General features: G+C 38.3%; 1 protein-coding gene and 1 long non-coding RNA gene across 9 annotated transcripts; one reads left to right on the top strand and one right to left on the bottom strand.

Annotated features, from left to right (window-relative positions):
• The first annotated feature begins 1,896 nt into the window (after positions 1–1,896).
• LOC137184956 (membrane cofactor protein-like) lies at positions 1,897–13,155 on the top strand. 8 transcript variants are annotated; one of them, XM_067593105.1, is made up of 15 exons: positions 1,897–2,057; positions 2,983–3,070; positions 3,189–3,374; positions 3,595–3,694; positions 3,901–3,974; positions 4,067–4,249; positions 4,362–4,541; positions 6,506–6,605; positions 6,812–6,882; positions 8,045–8,149; positions 8,984–9,013; positions 9,149–9,193; positions 10,280–10,340; positions 11,530–11,590; positions 11,942–13,155. In XM_067593105.1, exons 1-15 carry the CDS (start codon positions 2,043–2,045, stop codon positions 11,942–11,944), a joined length of 1,302 nt encoding a protein of 433 aa, XP_067449206.1. In that variant the 5' UTR covers positions 1,897–2,042; the 3' UTR covers positions 11,945–13,155. The 8 variants fall into 8 exon arrangements, with proteins under 8 accessions (XP_067449206.1, XP_067449207.1, XP_067449205.1 ...); XM_067593106.1 differs by lacking the exon at positions 11,530–11,590; XM_067593104.1 differs by having other exon boundaries at positions 11,530–13,155.
• A 298-nt stretch (positions 13,156–13,453) lies between these two features.
• On the bottom strand, positions 13,454–25,410 carry LOC137184962 (uncharacterized). The gene is made up of 3 exons (XR_010928731.1): positions 23,132–25,410; positions 21,151–21,189; positions 13,454–16,282 (listed from the first exon to the last, which is right to left on the bottom strand). It is a non-coding gene; the product is annotated as an uncharacterized lncRNA (long non-coding RNA).

Genomic DNA, 25,410 nt, shown 5'->3' with positions numbered 1-25,410 from the left:
TATACTATTGCTGTCCTCATAAAAGTAAACAATTTACAGATACAAGTGCTTTTCGGACATTTAATGATGAGTGATGATGAGCTTAGGTGCTGTAAAACAAAGACTGGTTCTACGGAAACCATATAAAGAAATGCAAATACCTCACCTAGAAATTTGGTAACCTATCTCTTGTGTAAATAATGAATCAGCTTGGCCGGTGTTCTATGGCATGAAAAAACACTGTAGTCTAAGTTTGTTTGGCTTCATGAAAGAACACCTTCAAAACTGGACATGGCCTACAATTATATTTTCCTTATATGATGGAACTTGGGTGTAAAACCGGACAGTGAAGACAATTACATTTATATTCTAAGATTTGGGCCGGTGTGCATGTGAAACATGTGAAACTACTGTCACTGGCTTGAAATCATACAAATGACAGGTGACTCATTAATGACCTGTGAAACAATACTCCATTCTTACATTGCATTACAATAGTAACATTGCAGTGACATCACAAATTCTGGTGTGGTTGGTGATTCAATGATCTATAACTAGGCTATTGTGCCTCCATCCTCATGTGGAGAGGCAGGATTCCTGATTTGGTACTCACGTCTTATTGTGAAATCATCATTAGATCAGTTTTGGGTTTGTTAGTTGGTATGGCTATTCAATTAAAATATGAGTTTAAATGTGAAAATAAATAAAAATGTAACTTTTCATTCCAAACACGCCCTGAATTATATTTTAGCATATTTTACCATTTACCCTGTATTTTAGAGGCAGGAGAGATAATAGTATCAAAGGCATGTTCTCTAGAAGAGGAAAACTTTGTTGTTCAAGGGGAAGTACATCACTTCCTCATATTGACCAAGCCTGGGTTTGGTTCATTACATCATTCTCCATGAATGCCTCATCTGATGATCGACATTGTTACTATTGAAAAAATGGAACAGAGTAACTAGCTATTAGAAGACACATCAATCATAACGATGTACAGGTCACAGAAGAGGACAAAGTCCGTCAAAGATGTCTCAACATCCTCAAAGGGATTGTTAGCTACCTCTGCTATTCTGAAGGACGTTAACTGTACACAGGTCCATTAGTGCTCTGTAACATAGCTCCACAGATGGGGAGGCAGATTGGGGGCCTTACAGGCGTATGTGCCCGGTTGTCATCTTGTCCGTCCATGGTTCTATGGTCATACAGCAACTAAATAGGCTAAAATAGCACTTTTTCTGTATCATACTAAAGAGGTACTCAGCAATTCATGTATCCTATCAGCGGCTTTACAGTTAATGAAAGTTAATAAAAGTACAAAAATGTATGTAGGTCAGTGGTGGTGTTCATAGTTTTGCCAGGACTTTAATTTGAACAAGCTAAGAAGTACTTTTTGTGATTATGTGTGGCACAGGCTAGATTTCACACACACACACACACACACACACACACACACACACACACACACACACAGGATATACTGTATATATATAATTAATATATATATCAATCTTAATATAGTTTATATATTTTTATCAAAGGACAGAACTCCCCATGCACAGCCAATATTTTCAGTCAAGTGCTGGTCTGTCGCAGGAACATATAAGGTGAAAAGATTTTCACCTGATATATATTAATCTTAATGATGTGCTAATGTTCATATTATTGTTATTTTTGTACTGTCTAAACATTTGGACAAATTATATACTGAGATTTTGGCAACATTTTTCTTGAAACTTTCAAGCCAATAAAGCTGAGTTGAAACTGAACTAACGTTGCTTGATAAGGATATTTAGACTTGTGTGTGTTTAATTTTAGATTACGCTCAGTAATGTTCCAGTTAACTGTGTGGGTTCTTTAAGGTTTTTGGGTTTATTTGTTTTTGTAGATTTTGTTTAAAGTGATTAAAGTGTGGTAAAACTGGTCAAAAACATGCGTCATTAACCGTTAAAACGGCAACGCCTTTTTCCGGTAAGAAACAGCAGTACAACGAAGGAGTCGAAGTTCACCATTGTGGATCCAACACAACGGCCTAACGACAGCGACTCTTCACACGGACTTCCATGCTTCTCAGTCGGGTAAGTTAGAAGAAGGATCACATTCTTTAACATACCGCAACCAAAACCAACCAAAAACAGAACGGAGATGCCACAAAAACGAGACGTATCCGTAACGTTCGTGGATTTTACGTTAGCATTAGGTAGCTAACGCATGCACGGTTGATCTTCCATTATCCATTACGATTACTTGGATTTAATAACGTATTTAATTATCAGCAAATTCAAACACTCAAATCAACGCAGTTTAACGTATTTTCCCACCTTGGTGGTATACCGATGAATTCGGCATATATCCTATTGAATTTAAAATTGGATTTAGGCTTATATCGTTAATTTTTTAGACTGACGCGTTACCGCCCACACTGTGCTGTGGTTGCGGAAGACGGACTGAGTAACACGGGTTGGCTGCTAGTTGTTACATAATTAATCTTACTACTATATTGACATCTTTGTATTGTTCTTTTTTCAACGCATGCCGAATTGTCAGTATAAAGTGGCGCTACAGACTGATGGTAAAGTAGCACGGTTACATCAGCTATACAAGCGGCGTCACGCCAGTAAGATAAAATATGAACAGATTCTGAATGGAGTTTGGCGAGGTATCTTCTCAAATACGCGACAACGGACAAGACGTAATTTAGCGCACTTGTCTACAAAGATAAGCAGGTGGACTATACACATAATCTTGAGATTAAATACTTATCGCGGTTTAAATATTATATATCTTAATTTAAAATGCTCTAACTAGCTAATATCGATGTGTTAGCTTGATTTTGGTAACTTGGTGTCATTGAACAGGTAAGCTAACCTACGTCTTGTGGATTGTAAGATTTAGAGATATGTAAACCCTGGTTAAATGGAATCATCGCAAGCATCGACCATCTTAATCACGTTTAATACTCTGATTATCCACTACTTACATTTTTGTTTTGTTTTTTTCCAGAAAGGGCACAGTGAGTCATTAAATCCAGTCATGGGTGTCTTCTACTTCCTATTACTGAGCTATCTTGGCCTTGCCATTACTGCTCAAGGTGAGTGGCAGTACAGATAAGCTTGTTGATATGTGATTAGACACACCAGCTGATGTTTGATCGGGGGTTAACTAGTCCTCACTTGTGCTCTTCTTTCTTTCCTTCTTTTCCATTATAGCTCAAGATTGTGCCCGTCCTCCCGTACCTCCCAACGTGGATCCCACCTCTGACATTAGTTCACAAACATACCCACCTGGGAGCATAGTTACTTTTGAGTGTCAGGTTGGCTACAGGACAGCAGGAGGGTCTAAAACCATTACTTGTACAGATGGCAATTGGAGTCCTTTGAACCTGAAATGCGAGAGTAAATATTAACATTTATTTTTTATATTCTCCTTCCTAATAGTAGCAATATTTTAATAGTCTCTGATTTGGAACCACTTTTTATTAATGTCTTGCAAACATATACATTCTCTTTTTAAACGAGTGACTGATCATGTTTACTGACCTGTCTGTCATAACTTTAACCAGTCATTTTTAATGGTGGAATTCAATCAATCCTTATGAGCATTTTCTTATTTCAGAAAAGAACTGTGGCTCTGCTGGAGAAATATTAAATGGAGACGTTAGATATCCTGAAGGGACTTTGTTTGGAGATACACTGCAGGTCGTTTGCAATACTGGGTTAGTAACAAACTGATAACTATTAAAAAATGCATTTCATAGTTTAATGCATTTAAAATGCATTAAATGTTACTATTCAGTGTTTTCATATTGATGAAAATTTCAGTGTTTTCATATTGATCGTGAAATGCAAGGGTTAACACAGATCCTTGTTGAAAATTGATGCCTGAAGTCACACTTTTATTCTTTTTAAATTCCCTACCTAGTTACAGATTGGTTGGCAGAGATAAAATCAATTGTGGTGACGGAGGGTGGGACGACAGGTTGCCTGTATGTGAAGGTTAGTGATCTCTGTGTGTTAATACAAGGCACATGACTAATTTAGAAACTCTGTTTATTTCCATTCTAATAGATTTCATTTTTATTTTGCAGCGGTGACGTGTGATCTACCGCAAATCGACTTTGTGGGTGGTTCTTTCACTCCAGTCAAGGACACATATAATTATGGAGAGGTTGTATCGTTCAGTTGTCAAAAAGATTATACAGTCAATGGATCAAAAACCATATCCTGTTCAGAAAATGAAAAATTCCACCCTAGTCCACCAACATGTGTCAGTAAGTGTTTTTGCAGCCTTCTCAACATTCTCCCAATGTAATCTCCAGAATCTGGAGGAGATTATTTGTGACAATTTTGTCAATTTCAGTTTTCCAATTCAATTTTCTGCAGAGGTTAAATGTGACGAACCTGTCACTCCAAAGGATGGTTACGTGTCTGATCGTTCTCCACCCCCTTATGGATTCAAGGAAACAGTGACATTCAAGTGCAACAATGGATACGAGATGAAAGGATCAAGTACCGTGACATGTCAAATAAATAGTACTTGGACCCCTCTTCCAACTTGTACAAGTAAGTCTTTTAGATGAAATTACTACTTATCACTGATTTTACACTAATTTCAGCTTTCATGTGATCAGCCTTATGAGATAATATTTAGTATACTTGAATATCTGCAGGTTCCCTTTCAGACTAAAAGTACCTTAAGTCGCATTGTTTTTTTAAATGCCTATTTTAAAATTTCAGGATAAATCCATACAATAATTCACAAGTCTTCTGCCACACATCCTCTTATCTGCCAGATAAATTTCACAAGATTAGATAGATATTGCCTTGGATATAAAGGACAGGATTTGTGTGTTTGTGTGGAAAACTAATGCCATGAACATGACAATTTCCACAAGGCTGCAGTTCAGTGTGAAAAGATTTTTCACAACTGGGTGTACATTTCAGTGGAAGTTACTAAACTGTAGCATGTATCATTGATTATGAAAAATGATTCCTTATTAGATCATCACCAGTTTTAGTCTACCTTTTGGAGTGAGACTGTAATACAGTGCAAAATATTTATTTTTTGTTGTTGTTGATGAAAGGACAGGGACCTGAGGGCTGTTCCATCAATGCAACTAAAGAAAGCTGCGCCTACTTGAAAAAGCCTGGCTAGAATTAACATCAACTTTCACTTGAGTGCATGCGCACGGAGTACATAAGCAGCCTAGAATAGTCGATTGTAGAAAAGATGATACTATGATGCAAAAAGAAGAGAAAACTAGAGCGGTGTTTTTCTCAGCAGCAGAACAAACCTGCTGATGAAACTATATGATGAATATAAAGGGGTTTTCACCAAAAACGGCAAAACTGCTGCAATTAACAAGGTGAAGGAGATGACTTGGTACAAAATTGATGACAGATTAAATGTACACCTGTAGGTGGGCAGTGATGGCCTAAAGGTTAGAGGAGTGAACTTATTACTAGAGGGTTGCATCCTGCATCCGGCTTGATGAATCTGCGTGGTGGAAGTGAAAAGCAGCGCTTTTTCCCGTTTGTGGTTTTATTTTTATTTGTTAATAAATGAGAATTAAGATCAGTGACTGTGGTTATATTATCACTAGGCTAGATAATATCAGGTGAATATTTGAAATTATGGTGTCGGCAACTCAAGAAAACCAACTTTCTAACATTATGATACTCTTGAATACATTTCCTCTTTGACAGGATGTCCTTTTACAAGCATCACTGAAAGTAAAAAATTAACCGTAAACTGGTGAAGAATACAAGTACATTGGAAGCCACGTATTATGATCACGTCTGTCCGGGTCAAATATCACTATGAGCAGATGATTATTATAACCTTTTCTTTTTCTTTATTTGTCATGCAGAATACCATCTAATTGACATTTGTATATTTATTATCCTACATGAATATATATATGTTTCAAACTCAGTGTGCACATTTTTGAAGTTGCGGGTTCTGATTTTTGCCAATAAGTTCCTTATTATAGGCGAAGATAGCGGTGAAATTCACTTAAATTTCTCCCTTGCCCCTCAATTTTTGTCATAAGCTTCAAGGAGACGATGTTTGTCATTGAGAGGAAATGACTTTCTGTCTCAGTCATGATTTCAGTGTGCGTGCAGCAGCAGCCATGTATCATGATAAAGTACATAAATAAATTTAAGTGGTTTGAAATATTTTTCCATTTGTTGTCATGCATACTGTAGGTGGACTACTTGATTTCTATAGGCGACTTATTTAAACAGCATAAATGTTGTATATGAATGATTGTCTCAGAGCTTTTTGATCCATATAAGCAGCTGATCATTGTAACTGTGATCACTATAAGCAGTTACCACTGCATACATTTAAACAGAGCAGTAAGGGCATGGTTTGGACTTTATTTAATTTTCTTTTTCTCCTATATACATTCTCTTTTTAAACGAGTGACTGATAATGTTTACTGACCTGTCTGTCATAACTTTAACCAGTCATTTTTAATGGTGGAATTCAATCAATCCTTATGAGCATTTTCTTATTTCAGGAAAGAACTGTGGCTCTGCTGGAGAAGTATTAAATGGAGAGGTTAGATATCCTGAAGGGACTTTGTTTGGAGATACACTGGTGGTCGTTTGCAATACTGGGTTAGTAACAAACTGATAACTATTAAAAAATGCATTTCATAGTTTAATGCATTTAAAATGCATTAAATGTTACGATTCAGTGTTTTCATATTGATGAAAATTTCAGTGTTTTCATATTGATTGTGAAATGCAAGGGTTAACACAGATCCTTGTTGAAAATTGATGCCTGAAGTCACACTTTTATTCTTTTTAAATTCCCTACCTAGTTACAAATTGGTTGGCAGAGATAAAATCACTTGTGGAAACGGAGAGTGGGACAAGTTGCCTGTATGTCAAGGTTAGTGATCTCTGTGTGTTAATACAAGGCACATGACTAATTTAGAAACTCTGTTTATTTCCTTTCTAATAGATTTCATTTTTATTCATTTTTTGTATATGAATGATTGTCTCAGAGCTTTTTGATCCATATAAGCAGCTGATCATTGTAACTGTGATCACTATAAGCAGTTACCACTGCATACATTTAAACAGAGCAGTAAGGGCATGGTTTGGACTTTATTTAATTTTCTTTTTCTCCTCACAGCTTGAACAAAATGAGTGAATGAATGAATACATAACTTCAGAATAACGCTGGCACACTTTTATTTCTTAGATTATAAATACTAAGCTTTTAAATAAAAGTGATGCGAGTGCGAAAAGACACTTGACAGAACCGTCTTTTGAGTGTCTGTTTCCGTCCGTCGGACATTCTTTGACACACAGCTGAAGTAAGCTTGACCGTTAGCCTGCCACGGAGCAGGCTAGTACTGCTGACTAAGTTACCATGGTCACTGAGCTGAGACTCATAAACCACAGTGATGGAACTAAACTCTGACTTAAATTAGTGAGGCTTATCGAAATAAGCCAGACTATCCCGTTAGCCTGCTTGATGGAACACCCCTCTTGTCACTTAAATCAGCATACAACTACAACATAAAATAGCAGTGTTAATTAGTAATAGAAACTACAAAATATTGAACTGATATCATCATTCAAGAGGAGCATATCTGGATTGCATCAATGTTTGCTCTACACATATTTTGAGAAAATTCTATCTTCAATGTTAAATCTGTTGAAAGTCAACACTGTATCATGAAAAACTCTAAAAAGAAAATAACCGCATGCTTATGGTTCATGTTATTGTTATATTTAATGTTAGGTCAGGTAATGTTAAATCAAATAGCATACAGGTTTAGTTAATTGGAGAGTATTCAATTGTAAGTTGCAACGTCCTGTGGTCTAAATTGCAAAGTGGAAATATTGATATTGCTCAGCTGAAAGAAGCACAAACACATCAGTGTTTTCAAATTTACTTAAATTGCACAGATAGTCACTTCTCTGCTTAAAGAACAGAGTCTGGAAATGCAGTTAATGCTGCCTCTTAATTATGAATCAAAAACATGTAGCACATCCCCGATGACAGTAACTCTGTCCTGAATACTCCTTTTATGTTTTTGCAGGAATTGCAATCCCGCCTAAACCTACCGCTGCTACTAACCCCACCACCACCACCACTAAAACCACCACCACCACCACACGTCCATTTTCCACAAAGAAACCAACAGGTAGAGTCAATTTTAATGTTACAAAATCATCTAAATGATGTAATGGGACAGAGCACACAGTGAACTCACATTTCTCCGTTTTGCCTCTTCAGGTTAAGCTAACCCATTGTTGCTAACTTTGGAGCTATGCTACTGATATTTAGTGTTATTTTTGGCATTAGAAAATATCTTTTGGCCTGGCGGGGGTTCGTTGATATTATTACAGGACAACCGCTGATTCAGTAAACATTCAATACGTTCAGTAAACGCTCAGTAAACGTTGAGTACACTCAGACCTAGCGGTCTCCATTAGGTTGGGTGAGTTCAAAGTTGTGAAAACAACGGGGGTGTTTTGAAAACACCCCTGTTTTCACAGATAATGTGTTAGTCTGTCCCTCCCGCCGCAGGAAATAATGGATTAATCCTGGAAAGCTGTTGATGTAGCACTTCTCTCTTTATGAAAGTAACACGGAGATTATTCGACCAATGAGAATTTAGTCGGACGAGAGTTTATCGACCAACCAGTCGACCAGGAGACTACAGCCCTAGTTTTTTGTTATTTTCTTAGGGTTTTTTTGTGATACAGTGTTGACTTTAAACAGATTTAACATTGAAGATAGAATTTTCTCAAAATATGTGTAGAGCAAACATTGATGCAATCCAGTCACTTCTTTAATTCTAGCAGCTGAGTCACAACACTCTAGGAAATGCCAAACACTGTATTACATCACAATGTCCTACACCTCAATGTTTCGTCAAAACATTTATTTGCTGATATGTCTGTGCATGAAAGAGATACTGTAGATGGCTTAATATTCTGTATCTACATCTATTTTAACTGTGTGTCTGTTTCAGATCGTGACACCACAACTAAACCAGACAGAAGTGAGTCATTAGAATAATCTCTCATGTTAGATTAATGATTTTTTTTTAACTGGTCACAATCCAAAGAAGAGCATTATAGTTTAATCAAAACCACAGTTAAACACAATTCTAACTTTTATTTATTGTTACTTTCAGACGGTGGACATAGTTGGAAAACGACTTTGGGTGTTGTTGGGGGCGGTAAGTTACAACTTCAACCTTGAACAGTAGATCAAGAATGTAAAAAGATGATGTTGACACAAATAAGATCATGATGGAGTCAGAAGAACAACATGGTCATATTATGGTTGACATGTAATATAAACATGTAGTTCTAAAGAGAGGATCATGTTCCTCTTTGGGGCAACAGATACAGTGGTATGAAAGAGTTTGGGCGCCCCTGACAATTTCCATTATTTTAATTTATAAATCATTGGGTGTTTTGATCAGCAATTTCATTTTGATCAATCAAATAACTGATGGACACAGCATTATTTCAGTAGTGAAATGAGGTTTATTGGATTAACAGAAAATGTGCAATATGCATCAAAACAAAATTAGACAGGTGCATAAATTCGGGCACTCCAATAGAAAAATCATCAATATTTAGTTGAGCCTCCTTTTGCAAAAATAACAGCCTCTAGATGCTTCCTATAGCCTCTAATGAGTGTCTGGATTCTGGATGAAGGTATTTTGGACCATTCCTCCTTACAAAACATTTCCAGTTCACTTAGGTATGATGGTTGCCGAGCATGGACAGCGTGAAGTTCAAGGCTATGAAGTTCAAGGCTTAATGATCTCACCAAACCAATTTTATGTTCCAATTAATCAGTTCTAAGTAGTTACAGGTGTTCAAATCAACACAATACCCTAGTACTCAGCTTTTATTAGAAAATGAATGGCATGCCAATGTGCTTGTTTTCTGTGAAGACAAAGTAAATCATTATGCAGCCTCATAGTGGTTCCTGAACTTTTTCATACCACTGTAAGAAAAAACGTGACATATTTAGCCATTAGAACCACACTCATGTTGTAATGGCTGGATGTGTCACTTGTGCATGACATCCATTTTTGTTTCGAAAGGTGCATTTAAGGTTTGAATAATCATGTCTGAGTTGCTGTACTGACATACAATAATAGCATTAATGATTACTAATCTAAACCTTTTCATGTCAGGTGTTGTCATTCAAATGGCGTTATGTTTATATTACATACATACATTACATTACATCTTTTTACATCATCATCTTCAAACATCTCCGTTTTTATTTTTTCTCATCATAATAGTCTTAGGTTGCGTGATCCTTGGAGTTACTGGATACTACCTATTCAACCAGAAAAAGAAAGGGTAAACTGTTTTATTCAGCTATGTGGACTAACCCTGAATGGCTTTATCACTCAAATGGCTTCTCACTATTTTCGTTTGCAGCTCAAAACAACCTTTTAAAAGTGCTCTCTCCCTGTCATGACCTCGCACGTTTTTTTTCTTTGTCTTTCATGTAAGTGATTTGTATTTGTCAGAATTTCATGTCATCTGAGCTTTCTGTCTGTCAGTATTAAATGTTGCATGCTGATATTGTGTGCATTTGTAAGGCTTTCTGGCTATTTTTTTTTGTTTTACCTCAATGTCAATGTTGTCAAAAAGGGACGCTGTATTAAGCCCTCAAAACACTGTCCTCCTTCGAGCTGTAGGTTTCTCAGTAGAAAAGATTTTTTTTAATAGTGGTTTAAATCAAACTCATTCAAATGTGGGAGTCAGCCAAATGCAGCATATAAATCCAAAGACTGTTCAATTGATGAACAATCTGTTCTCACTGCTTGATATTACATTTCCGGTTCATTCACATCAGCTAATTTTAACTGCAAAGAGGGAAGTAGCGGATACTGGTTACGGCGTGTTTGTGGTTATGATTTCCTGTAAACGCCTTGTTGTTTTTCATCTCGGGGCAGAGCAGTTTCTGTATAAGACCTAACTCCCTGTATAAGAAAGTGTCATGAAAATCTAAGACTCCATTAATCATGTCACACCATGTCTTTATAACGTTGTGAAATGTAAAGATTTCACAATGTTGGGACCCTTTAGGGTGGATTTTGGTTTTAGGGCCCTTATCCTCTGCCGTAAACTTATAGTAATGCTTAAGGATGGAAAAAATGAAGTTATCAGTCAATGAAATCTGATAACAATGTGACAATACAGCATTTGCTGGTATTATAGTCATATACTGTATTTCTTTCTACAGAAGAGCTTAAACGAACAGTATATACAGTACCTCATACTACTGCAGCACTTGGCATCACAAAGTAACACCCACACAAATTTGGATATTTCGGCTGGAAGAGTCAGATGGATAGTCTTGCTCGCCCAATGCGTTTAAACTTATAGGGAAAGAAGGGTTGTGTGTCTATGTGTGAGATATTCTTTATAGATCGGTGGTCTGTAGACTTTCGGGTGAAAAGGGTGTGTCCCTGGGCGTCCTTAGACTCTCCTTACTGTACATAAACATATTTATTGTTGACCAGTCATTATTGGATTACAGCACTCGGAATGGCCGTACTAACAAAGAGGCTGCAAATGATGGAGAGGGAGTAGCACTCGCGGTAAGAAGATGGACCACCAAGCACACCTTGAACTCATTTATGCCAAATGAACACACAATGTGATGAACACTAATAATATGTTTATAATCTAGCCAGAAAACATTCTTATTTCATATTGGATGCCAATGATTAATTATTAATTCTCAAGATGTCTGTTTTTCTTCCCACTTCCATATTATCCTGGACTGCTGACGATCCTGTTGGACAGCCGCGTGCAGTACTTCTCATAACACCCTTCACCGTTAATTTCTTTCTCTTTCACAGGGCCGTAGGGGTTCTTTTGTTTGGTTTTTTGCAATTTGTATAAAAGTCTAATTTCGATTTTTTAATTTTTTTTTATTCTTTCTGTAGTAAATGGAGCAGTCCTGTTGATCCAGTATTACTATGTGTGAAGACGACTGCTTGAGAAGAGGAACATCACTGGACAAGTATATGAATGTACTTGTACCTTCCATATGAATGTCGATGGCATGAGCTCATAAAACCACTTTTAAAAACTGAGCAGAATGGGCTCAGTCCTTTCCTCATGCTTTGAATTTGTCATCTGATTAGTTAACGATAATTAACATCTTTTGATAGGCCACTTGTAACTACTTTTTCCTGTTCTCTATAATTCAATTCGGTGATGTTTGGAATGTCTTCACATCATCACAAGAGTTTTCCTGTAATTATGAAGGAATGAGATTTCATGTTTATCAGACAACTTAAAGTATGTGTTGATTTTAAGCGTATGCACTATAGCTCAGAGCACAGATCAGCCAGGACATATATCAGTCAACCCCTGAATACAGCCAAAATCGTAAAAAAAAAAAAAAAAATGCTTGCATGGTTGACCTTGTATAAAGCCGCTTCTAAATGGTTTTTGTTTCATTCAGAAATATTCACAAATCAAGGTTAAATAGTTAAAGAACACAGCCTCTCACTATTGACTCAGAGATGTTACACTACTGCTATACCTGAAATGGAAATGATCAATCCCCCTGAAAAAAAAAATCATAGTTATAGAAGAGAGGATCTGTTGTAAACCAACCCTCCAGTCTTACAGATTAAATTTTCACCACTATAAAGTCACACTGGGATTTGTAAAACAATCCCTCACAAAGTGCCTGAAGAAAAGGCATGTTCCATATGCCTTAATGTGAAAATGTAAGTATTTTAGCTTGTGTGTCAATTAATGTGTTTTTTTTTTTCCCTTCCAGTGATGCATAAATGTTTATGTAGTTGTCGGGGTCAGTTACAGGGGGCTTTCTCGTGGGCCTGCCTGGGTTTAATGTTAATATCAAATATTAGCACTTTTTAATGTCGGCACACTGGTATTTGTGCCCAGTTTCAAAGGAGAAAATCTCAAGTTTTCAGTCAAATAAATTGCGTTATTCCTTTTCCTGTAAATTATTTGTTTTGTTGAGATTTCTCTTCCAGAGCATCAGACTGTCCAGAAGAAGAATATTAGTATTAGGACACATTGTGTCTGAGGTTACATAAAGAGAAGTAGACCGTGATCTCTGTAAATTTTGCACTTGCCTTGCTTATCTTTATTTATTAAAATAAAACATGTCAGAATGACAGATTTTGTATTGTTTCATGGAATTGACTCTATCAGCACTATCTTTTGTAATCTGTTAATGAAATAAAACGATAATTGACAATAAAGACTCACCAGTGTCTTCACAATATACATGTAATATGAATATATCCAGTAAGCTTGAAAAGTTGATGAAACTCATGAAAATACATGCAGCATTTGTTACCCCCTCATGTATGTTCAGTTATATTATCCTGTGTATTATATGTATGCTAACGGAGTGAGTGCAGAGGGGGCTTAGAAAGAGATGTAGAGAGGACAAACAGAAATACACAGAAATGTCAATGGAAATAACTGACAAATTAACAATTTTATTGTCCACATTACAGATGAGTCATCTGATATACAGTATAAAGGTGTCGCTATTCATGAATAAGGTGTAATACAGTAGTAATTTGTAATTATCTCACAATATTCAAATTAATATTTACTGCAAGGCCTATACATACTAAACATTTAACTTGTGGATGTGATTTACTGAAGTAAAAGCACAAGTCTTTACAGTAAAAATTTAATAGGCCATTACATTACATTATTTAGGTGAAGCAGATGTTAGGTCCCATGTAATGAAAGAAAACATAATTTAACTGAGTTAAGTGATTAAAATGGAAACAGTTTACAGTTACCCTGAACATACCTGAGACTGTAGGTGCAGAGGCATAATCCCTGTAATGTGGTATTGTATGTTACAGTGCCACCTTGTGGATTTGACACTGAAATTTTCAAATGATCCCTTCATGAAGTAAAATATCCAGTAATGGAAAGTAAATTTACTCAAGTACTGTGCTGTACTATTTTCATTTAATTTTACTTTATACATTATTCAATTTCAGAGGGAAATATTACAATTTTTTTGTGACTCCACGTATTTGACAGTAAATCTGCTAATTACTTAGACAGGATTTTACATAGAAAACATGATGCATTGTTATAGATCAAACTACCCAACATTACATGAAGTAGTTATAATTCTCTCAAACTGCTTACATATTAATGCATCAGTACTGAAAATCCAATGATATATAATAATAAAATATATGTAAAAGTAATTTGATATTGTGGTATTGTTACTTTATTAAGCATTATATATTTTACTTAAGTAAATGATCTGAATCTTTCTTTCTCCATTGCAAACATCTTATCAGATATGACTGAGAGACACTGGATCAATGGCGAACTTGCCACTAGTAATTTCCGAAGAGGCTTATTAGTAGCCACTGTGAGAGTAATTTGTTTTTTTTGTTTTTTTTTCTTAACAAAATGTCACCATAATCAACACACAATCTGTAAAATAAAGGGCACAGCTTAGTTGCAAAATCCTCAAGGAAAGATGAGATCTGTCCTGCACTGTAACCGATTTCAAATGGTGCTAGAAACAAAAGCAGACTCTGAACACCAAAAGAAATCGGTCAACCTTGGAGAGAGGACAAAGAGCTTGAGCTGTCCAAACATCACTGTGCACTGGTGGCTTGTAGCTCGCTGAGGGTCGCTTCAGAGAGGGATACCTTCCAGGTGAAGTCTCTTAATTTCACCTTTATCACTGAACACCTCTTGTGACACATCACAGCTGCCTGTTGCTGGTAAGTGAAACACACTTCCCACCCTAAGAACACTGATTTCAAATGGTGCTAGATAGATGACAATACTCTAAGCCACCATCTGAAACCAGCTTCCAAGGGGGGCACTTCTGACAAAGGGCATTGTTCTGTGGCGTAAAACGCTTTTGAATCTAGAAAACAGTGGAAAATATAATTAGCAGAAAATAGTGGAAAACAATTAGTAGCAGTTGACACTTTGACACGAGAAATAAGCAATTCTCCTTTATAATGGATGTAGTAGAAACATGAGCCCCTCTGGGGATTTCAAAAACTTTTTAGAAAGACTAACTGAAACAAAAAGAAATTTGAGAGTACAAAAGAGTGACTCAGATGCAGCAGTAGATACACATGCAGCGTGATATCCGCATGCATGTGTAATTAACAAAGAGCCTAGAACAATACTGTAGATGTGATACGTACTGATATGGCAGTTGCCTTAGAGACAGTCCGGGATTTGAAGTCTCTAACACATACTAAATGTTTTTATTGGACTATTCTCATTATTGGAATTAATATTTTCAAGACGGCAAAATGTGTTATGGAAGTAGGGGGCAGAAATTGAACTTAGGATCCCTTGGCATGAAAAAGTTTGTACTCTAGGCACACAGCGTGTTCTCATCCACATTTTGACAAGAATTACAAGTGTTTGTCGACATCGAACTAATTATGTATTTTGTTTATTGTTAGACATCTATTTCTCATCAGGTACTTCACTCTTACCACTCATCACCTGAAACTGTAAACCCTCATCAAGATAGGAGACGCCCTAAGAAAAATCCGGTAAGGGAAAGACATAGACACAGCAATATGGCATTTAATCAAACAACACTAAGTCTTTCAGTTGGAAGAGTTAACTCTGCGAATGAAGAGGTAACATCTATTAGAGGCATTGTCATGTTAAGTTTCAGTCGATCTAGAGGCCTTACCATTTGCAAATAGAACAATTAAGTTCTTTAACAATCCCTCATTAGTCTCCTTTACGCTGATGCGTATCTTTAAATAAGTAATGGGCACAGTGAGCTGTAACTTGTGTTGTCTGTCTCTAACTTGTTTTTGACTGGATCAAGATGATGTTACAGGGAAGCCTGACAGATCTTGGAGACTGTAAGAGACCCCATATATAATGCACTCTGGGATGGTATAGGCTCTCAGGCTCCTGACCAGAAAGAAGTTTAATTCACCGCTGTGGTACAGGCCAGAAAGCAGAGAGGAGGAAAGCAAATGAAGGGAAAGTAAGAGAGAGATGAAATGGAAAACCACTGAGAAAGCACCAGAACACCTCTCTCTCTTTCTCAATCTATTTCTCTCTAACACACCCACGCGACTGATCCGATACTTGATCCAAGCTTCGCGGATGTGCGAAGGGCCAAACAAGAACAGACACACAAAACACCGCTGTATATCTTACTACATACAGGCTCACCTGCAGCTCTGTGCAGACAGACACTAGTCCTGCCGCTGCCTCGACAATTCCTCTCCTCTCTGTTGCTTGGTAGAATAGCTCTCCAGCCACTACAAGGGAAAAGCAAGGAAGTGGTAGTCAATCGCTGGCAATGAGAGCCATGACGCACACACGCAGCTACAATACACTGAGAGGGTGGGGCAGGGACAGGTAGTGGCCAGTTCACTGACTTGTTGCCAAGTGCTTCAACAAAGTACAAAACTACCCAACCGTTTCTAATGTGCGTTTTATCTTCCTGCTGTTTTTACTTTTCACATGCAGGTGAAAAGACTGACAGTTAATTGTCCCTGTCCCTCCAGAACACACACCCACACACAGTCTGCCTTAATTTCTTTATGTTTACAATGACAACTCCCACAAATATTTCTTGTCTTGAAATGGATTAAAGCCAAATCAAGGAAACCAAGCTCTGGCTTCAAAACATCAGATGTGATTTACACATTGCCACAGATTTGCCAGAGTGACGGCTCTGATCAGAGGGTCTGTATGTCCGTAGGTGTCTGGTTCCTTCGCCTGGCTGGCTCAACCCAACCCTGTCAGTTTTCTGTTTCGGGTTGTTTGTTGCTTGTGTGCCACTAGACCTGTTGTGTAATGCTTATAAAAGATTTAAAGGGACAGGAAGCCTTCAGAGAGTGGTCAGCGACAGAATCAGGGTGGAACGCCCTGGGGAAACCCATAAGGGTGAATATCTGCATGGCAGCCCCTATTTACAGAGAAATAGGAATAAAATACCAACATTAAATCACTGAACGGTTTAACGGCAGTGAATGAAACATGCATGATAAGCAGTTTTTTTTAGCTATAGTTGTACTTTTGAACATATCTACAAAATAGTTAAAATACAGCTTATTGTTAAAAAAAAAAAAAAATAGACGTATCATGAATCAACTGTCTGGAGGGAAGTTGGAATAGTGTACTGTCTCTGACTGTGTGTGTCACGATTAGGCCTTGTGTTGATGTGTAGCCTACACCTACACAGACTGATAGACTAACTAACTGTAGTGTTAACCCCCATAGTTGTGAGGTGACAGGAAGAGCAGCAGCTTCGGCACTGAATCTGCCGGTCATCTTCTTCCTTACAGTCATCTTTACGAGTGGAAAAATAAATAGGCAGCAATAGTATACAGTATGTTATACCATCAGCACATTTAGGAGAGAGAGAGAGGGAGAGAGAGAGAGAGAGAGAGAGAGAGAGAGAGAGAGAGACGCTGACTGTAGAAGCAGGAGCTGCAATGCAGACCACGGGCAGCCACACACGCTCTTGCATCATCTCAGTAATGTGGCATCTTTCGGACTTTGGACTTCCAGCGAGGAGAATGAAAAGACAACATGTGTACAGGGATTTAAATCATTCATGTGGCTGCCACCCTCGACACGTACACACAGGTACCAGATAGTGGCAAGCAGGCATGTTGTAGAAGATACTGAGCATCTGTATTTTACTGACAGTCCACAGTGAACAGGAAGGCCTTGGTAAGACTTTATTTTATGGTTCCTATAGTCTCCTACAATTTCCTAAATAGGAACTGATATGTAACTGTAAACTCATAGGAAGGTTCCTGGAAAGGACTATATAATTTGATAGAAATTATAAGGAAGATGGAGACAGCGTTCAACTGGTACACTGCCAATGAATTAAGTCTGATTAATTGTTTGTCTAACCTAGAGAGCCGTTTGGTCAAAACACAGCTGAAGGAAGTGAAATTTGTCTACATGCAAGTATATAATTCTACAAACATAGAGAATACATTTTCCAACAAATAAACAAATATTTACTTTATTAAGATTTTAGTATTTTTTTTCAAGGAATGTCCTGTGTAAATCAACACCTGCTTATAAACTTAGACAGCTAAGTAAACTGAAATAACTTCTGAGACCATTGTCTCTATTTCCCCTGTCGTTTATACCACATTTCATTTCAGGAAACTTCCAAGGAAATTTTTAGGAAATTACAGTGCCTGTAAAACAAAGCGTTATCAAGGCCCGAGGTTTGCCCACTGCATTGTAGAAATCAGGGATGCACAGAAGTCTCAGCATCGGGTAGACAATGAATGTACGATAACCACTTTGCACATGCTATTGTCCGCTTACAAATAGAAATACAAGCAGTGAAGTGCCCTATAAACACTGCTGAAAACGATTTATCACTTTCCACTTCTCTAAACCCCCACAGGAAATGCGTTTTACCATTTTTACAAAAATCCCCACTTACTTTACTTACAACTAACAATATATTAACAGGTCAACCCATATTAACACCCAGAGAGAAGTGTTTCTGCAACTGCAAAAACCTTTGTATAAGAGAACAGCGCTTCTTAACCAATCAGATGTTGAACTCCAGCTGCTTTCTTGTACTAAGCCAATAAAGCACTGCTGTGCAGCTTGTGGAGCCAGGGGGAGCTCCTCCCATCCAATGAGAATCTAGCTATGGCACGATGGCCTGTGATGCAGCAGCTTTAGGAAGTTCAGTGCATGTGAACTGGAGAGAAGCCAAAGCAGAGTCACCAAGAGAGCAAGGTAAACAACTTCTCTCTCTTCCTCCCTCTCTCTTTATCTATGACAGTTTCCCTCTCCTCCTTTTCTTTCTTTCTCTCTCTCTGATCCTGAGCCATGACATTTAGCCCCTTCCGTTGCTGCTTTTCTCTAGGAGAGAGACAGATAGATAGACAGATAGAGAGAGAGAGGATAGAGATACAAGCTGTGTACTGGTTGAAGTGAAGTCCAACCCAGAAATGACTGCGTCATCGTCTCTGTCTCTCCTAACTACGCAGAAACAAATGTGTCTTGGGAAGGGTTTTGCCAAATCCCAGTGGCCCTGGAGGGTGAAAACAAATCACAGGACAGAATTGCCACTAGCCACAGACGCCGAGCTGATCTGTTGTCTGATATCAACATACAGCTGGATACCAAACAGTTTCTGCCTTTCCTTCAATTCCATCAAGAGTTAACCACAACAAGTAGGCCAGCGGTCAACAGCACAGATACAGTACATGTGTATACATATGTAACGATATAAAGATGTCACCCTTAGCTAAATTCAACAACCAACTCATCTTGTCATTTCTGAAGGCTGCTGTGATGTCCACCTGGCTGCATCTGTACACACTCCCATATCGTGGTGTATTAAACATATAATAGTGTTTCATAATAAGTCAGACGGCACCATGCATGATTGTATTCACCTATTTGCACCAGTGTAATCATCCGTATTCCTTGAGATGATGGTGGCAAAAAAGCGGTGTTCGAATACCTTGATAATTCTCAACAAAACATTCCTGACTGAGCTTCGCTGTGATATTAAGAACCTTCCAGAATATTCTTTTGTTAACCCCTTTGTCGCACCTCTGCCCACCCAACAAACACACCTTACCATGCTATCAAAACAAGACCTGGAGAAACTGTGTCACATCCTCAGCATCCATGTTGAAACTCCCTATACCAGCTCATAGGAACTACACAGCACACACAGACACACACACATGCAGGCACATATAGTAGCGACAGGCAGTGCAGATGAAAACTACCAAGGAGGAAGAAGAAGAGGAAGAGAAAGCCGAGGTTGTCCGAAACCATTGTGTCCACTCCAGGTGGAAAACTCGATGACTGGGCTTCTGTTATCTCAGCTTCTGTTTCTCCCGACATGAAAAAGTGACGTAGCAACTAATCCAAAATCTCTCCTCTCTCACTCTCTGACTTGCTCTCCCTCCCTCCCTGTATCTCTCTCCCTCTCTCTCTCCCTTTCTGCTTGCCTCTCAAACACACGCACTCTTTATTTTCATCTTGTTGCAACAGCACAACTGCTATTAGACTGCTACTTCGAACTAACACATATACACAGAAACAGATCAGACCCCACACAGATGCATATGTACGTGCACATGCACGCACACACACGCACAGACGTGCACATGCGCGCATGATCACGCTATTCCTCTTCCTGAGTGTGACGCAGCACTTAATTCTCTGTGCTTTTATATCACTGTTGTGGCTACACACGCAGCTTCTTGATCAAGCTGAGCCAGAAACACACTTTCTAGCTGCCACACAAGGCAAGTGAGCATGAGCAGATTGCAGTTAAAGGGACCCTACCACCATGGTTCCCTGTCCCCCACTCTGTGACGTTGTTGTGTCCCCATTTCCCCCATGTCCCCTTATAATTGGGTCTCTCTCCCTCTCTGCTGCCCTCCTCTCTGGCAGTCTCCTCTCTGCTCTCGGTTAGAGACACACTCTGGCTCCTGTGTCTGTGAGGCTGAGCTGACTGAGCCTCCTCGATCACCTGACAGCCCACTGGTTTTAAAGGCACATCACCAGCTTGTATATCAGTTGCATAAGCACTCAGATGGTCTTTTTTTAGATAAGCAGAATCCCACATTAGACAGTATTTAATGTCTAATATGGGATTCTGCTTATCTATGAATTTGCACAAACGGGAATGTTTACAGTACATGGTGCTCTGGTTTACATCATGATGCTATTTGTTTGTGATTCCGTTATGTTGATTAACAGAGTGATTTCTGGTAGAGAATTTATGCTGTTTCTCATTCAGTGTTAACACCTTTTACATCCAGAGTAACAACTTCACGCTGACACTTTACCATGAAAAGGCCTACAATATGTACTTCCCCTTTCAATTTGACTTGTTTCCTACCGCAGCTCTGCCCTAAAGGAAATGCACAGCACTTTTTCATCCTCTGTTTCTACTCAAAAGAATCTTGTAAAACGACTAGGAGATTAAAAGAAAATAACTGTAAACTAATATATAATGGTATATTATTTATGCAAATGTATGCCGTTAAATGTAAATCAGGAATGTACAGTACCGTGTTCCTGCCTTATCAATAGTCTGTTTTGGTTCAGTCAAACAAAGCACAGTGTAAAGAATTTGGGTCTTTGCAGTTTTATCTGATTGTTCACATACCTCAATCAGATGATTCCTCATTTCTAAATGTTCACGAAGCTGTGGGGATAAAAGGAGAAAAACACTTTTTAGAGTGCAACACCACAAAACAATGTCCTAAAAATCAAAAAACGGCTTTTTAAAAATCATCGAAATGATTAAATTTGCCCTAGAACACGGGTAGGAGTCGAAAACGGGAATGCTCCATCAGCTTTATGAATGCCATTGTAGCCATCCCTCTCCACTCCAGGATAATGCTGCTAATTCAAGCACCGTGTCACAGAAAGTAGCAAGGAAAAGGACAGTCCAGCTGGTTATCTGGGCTGTGGCATGACATATGAACAAGAAGGGGATCCGACTCTAATAGGATTATATTATATGTTGAAATCAAGAGATGATGAACACCCATAAATTACGAATGATTTCCCACTGTTAACATTCAGAGTTAGTTAAATTAGACAATTTGTGTTGGTGTAGCTACCACTACAATAATGCAAACAGTGTCCAGCAGGGCAATAAGAGGAACAAGCTTGGTTCTGTCTCTTTTATGAGCTCGTCTGTTCTCAACAAGGCTGTGCCTATTAGGTCTGTCTGCATTTCTGAAGCATAAAGTCCCCTTTATATGCTAAGCTGAAATGAAATCTTTGTCTCAGTTAACAAAGGGTAAACAAAGTTTCTTTCTGTGTCAGCTTACCACCACACCCATTTATTATAGAGATATATGACAATATGCGCATTCAACAAGTGCCTTCATAAATTTGTCATCATTTTTAAAAACCTAGAGGAATACTTCCACAGGGGACAATTTTTATTTCTAACATCATAACCACTAGCTGGAGGTGAAGTGATGAACTGCATTCAACTACGTTTTGAGAATATTGCTACAATGTCTCACTGGCTGCCTAAACCTAGTTTTACTTCAGATATTTCAAAGGCTTCATTGAGCCATTAAAGCACAAACAATCCCTCTATTTTGATGCCTTATATTTTCCGTTATCCTCCAATTACAAATATAGATTTTCATCCGGCATTTTATGTGGTTGTAAACTTTCTTCCCAAAAGCACTTGTAGCTCGTGATGTCTTAATTCCCCACTGGAACCAAAAGGATATGGAGCTCACAGCTTCACCTTGCAGGACTGAGAAAGGAGAGCATTTGTAGAAGAATCAGCTTTCACCCTTCAGCTTTATGGGAAATGTAAGGGATCTGAGGGATCAAAGCATGTTTGCTCGGAGAAGACTGTTAGATGCTGAGGGTATTGATCTGAGGATCGAGGTCTATCTGCTCCTTTAAGATACAGACATCCTCAACGTGCATCCTACGCAACTATAACAACACTAAGAAATTTGCATGCGAGTTGACCACTTGACTGTTTAGTGCTACTTTTCCTGCTAATGAGGATATGGAAAAAAAAGAATGGCTATAAGATAATCATTCAAATTAAGATATTAAACAACTGATGCCTTCAATGTGTCCCTGCCAGTTCTACTATAACCAAACCCAGTTATTACAGATAGTCAAGCACGGTCGATTACTTGGTAATTCCTGCTTGTCCCAACATACGTGCCTGTAGCCTCTAACGAGAATAGGAATTTTACTGCGACAGTGATATGTGTTCGTGTTGACAGAGACACGCTGCAGCTTTAAAGATACATCCAAGTGCCAGTCTTTCCTGTCTGCTATTTATGCTCCTCATCCAGTGGGCAGTGTGTTAATTTTAGCCATGTCATCTATCAGCCATGCCTGTTCCACTTCCTAAACCTTAATCTCTCCCCTTGGAAAGGTGCCCAGTCAGCTCCATTGATATTTTTTTTTGGCTGTATTGGGAACAATGGGCATAGATCCTAAATGCATCCACATAAATTTCAATTGTACATATTCCTTGATGTAACTGCGCACATCGATTTGTATTTATTAGTAGTACCTCGGAGTAAACAAAAGAAGTTTGAACTATTTACAATGTTTTATTCAAAGTAAACAGCGTCATCTTTTTCTGTTATTACCTGGTTTGCAGTCGGAAGAATGCAAACTCGGCTCTCATCAGGCGTCGTCCGCTTGTGTTACAGCGTTGTGTGCTGTATGATGAAAAACAAGTCGTGGAGAGCTTTAACCTCAGCAGGTCCTGAGAAAAACCCAGGCATTATTTCATGGCATGTTAAACATACTACATAATGCATTCAAACGTTTCCCGTCAGCTCAGCAGTTTCTGGCATCACAGCGTTGGACAAGTCGGAGAAAAATAACCTTTGTACAGATATAATGAGCTCGGAGTTAATGCGTCACTTTTGATGCACTTTTGGTGCAATTCTAAACTTAAAATGTCAGTCGTAAGTACTGTATGTATATGACTGCTGACCCTTTGGCCACACCCTACACGTAAATACTGTAAATATGCAACTGATAATCAGAAAGGCAGATGGCTAAAACTTTTTGACAATGCCTGATATAAAAAGTGTGCTGTTGCTCCGTCGTGCCACTTGTCTTACTGAATCTGCTTACCTTTCAGGGAGTTGAAAGCAATACCTGTTTTCTGCCTGTGAAAAGAGGAATAACAATATTCATCAGGAGGGCAAGCAATTCAAATTTCAAAGGTTAATTCTGTTATTTTGTTGGATTATCCAAAAATATTCATTTCATTAAGGCCTATTCTATCACAACATCGAACCTTTTCTCTTTCTGTGCCTCTGAAGCAGTCAGCAAATCAATTGGTCAACTGACTGCAGTCAGTCTTGGGTTTTGACGTCACAAGATGTCATGACTTGTTTTCCAAAGCGCAACCGATAGGTGTGCCAGTCCTTCTGTCAATAGTTATTAGGCATAAAATGCATAAAAACATACATTTATTGGCCCTTGTTTAGATGTGAAAACTGCACTGTTATATCAGTATTTCCCAATAAAAACATCAGACTCATTTCAAGACCACTCTTTAGGATAACTTCAAGCTCAGTACAAGATCTAAGCCTGCAGAAATACGCCATCCTGTGTTAAATAAGAGTATTGCTATTGGGGGGTTTGTTTACATCAGGAATAAAAAGTGCGTATGACATAGAAACCTCTGGATGGATGGAGCTGAGTCAAGGCCCTGGCACAGCAGGCACATGCAATATATAGATTTACAAACAACCACATTGGGAAAAAAAAGAAAGAAACAATAGTACGTTTTAAGAAATAAACTAATTTAAGGTCGTCTCTGCACATGAGCAATGAGAAAAACAATCTTACATAATTTTAACTATACACACTCAAAGTCTCTTGAATGAAGAGGTAACTACTTTCACATGTCTTAACACATGTTACAGTTTATATACAGTTCGTTCAGCTGGAAACGCTAATATACGCACATCATGACACGCTCTGACAGGTGCAATAGGAACAAAATTCAAGTGACTGGCCCGCAATATACATTTCCTGAAAAAAGTAGCAGCAATATATAGATTCTCTTACGAATTTGACAATAACTAGCTCAAAGTATTTTCTCCTACTTTTAAACTTCCTGCTATGAATTGGAAACTACTGGATATCAAAAGCTGAAAAAAAAATGACATTCATATCTGCGCCGCTGCTAACAAACAAAAAAGGGATATAGACATAAACAGCAGCAAAATCTACCTCATCAATTAAATCATTACGCAGTGCCGCATGGATGCTCAGACCACTTCACTCCTGAGGTAAACTGAAGTGCGCAACATCCTCCTGCAGCAAGCATCCAGCTCACCTCTCCATCCCATCCTGCTCCTCAGCGGCTCCGAAGAAAAATGAGCCTCAAATCCGCACAGACATGTTTTATAAGGAAACAGCTGAGAGCGAATGCTTTGCTTATTTCCGGGTAACGTTGGAAACAACGCTGGAAACTGCGCACCTACATCGCAATAGTCTAATCGCGGTCACGCATGCCTTTAAATAAGAAGAAGCCTTTGAACAATTGTAAAACTAATTATATATTTAACAAACAAAGCGTGGCAATTGTGACATTATAGGAAAGATTATACCGACTTAAAAGCAAATGAAGTAGGATAACGTTACTACAACGGCTTACCGCCCACCACAGACGCACTGTAACCTAAATCCAGACAGGATACAGATTTAGGTTATAAATTCATTGGAGTAGCCTGGATGTCAATAAACAGTTTCTCTTGTGAGACGAGATGACTTACCAACCACGCCTCTTTCGCAACACGTTGCGAAATTACCTCATTACCACTCAGCCACCGCTTCCATAATCTCCCATCCACCTCCTCGTTATTATTAAATCCAGAGTGGTCCCCAACCCTGATGAAAAACA

The sequence above is a fragment of the Thunnus thynnus genome, chromosome 6 (assembly GCF_963924715.1).
Source record: "Thunnus thynnus chromosome 6, fThuThy2.1, whole genome shotgun sequence".
NCBI lineage: Eukaryota > Metazoa > Chordata > Actinopteri > Scombriformes > Scombridae > Thunnus > Thunnus thynnus.
Note: the sequence above shows the minus strand (reverse complement) of the source record. Positions and strands in the feature narration are given on the sequence as shown.

Coding starts and splice junctions, on each gene's coding strand:
- LOC137184956 (XM_067593104.1), top strand. Junction 8,150..8,983: donor TTCCACAAAGAAACCAACAG/GTAGAGTCAATT, acceptor TGTCTGTTTCAG/ATCGTGACACCACAACTAAA. Junction 9,194..10,279: donor TTTGGGTGTTGTTGGGGGCG/GTAAGTTACAAC, acceptor TCATCATAATAG/TCTTAGGTTGCGTGATCCTT.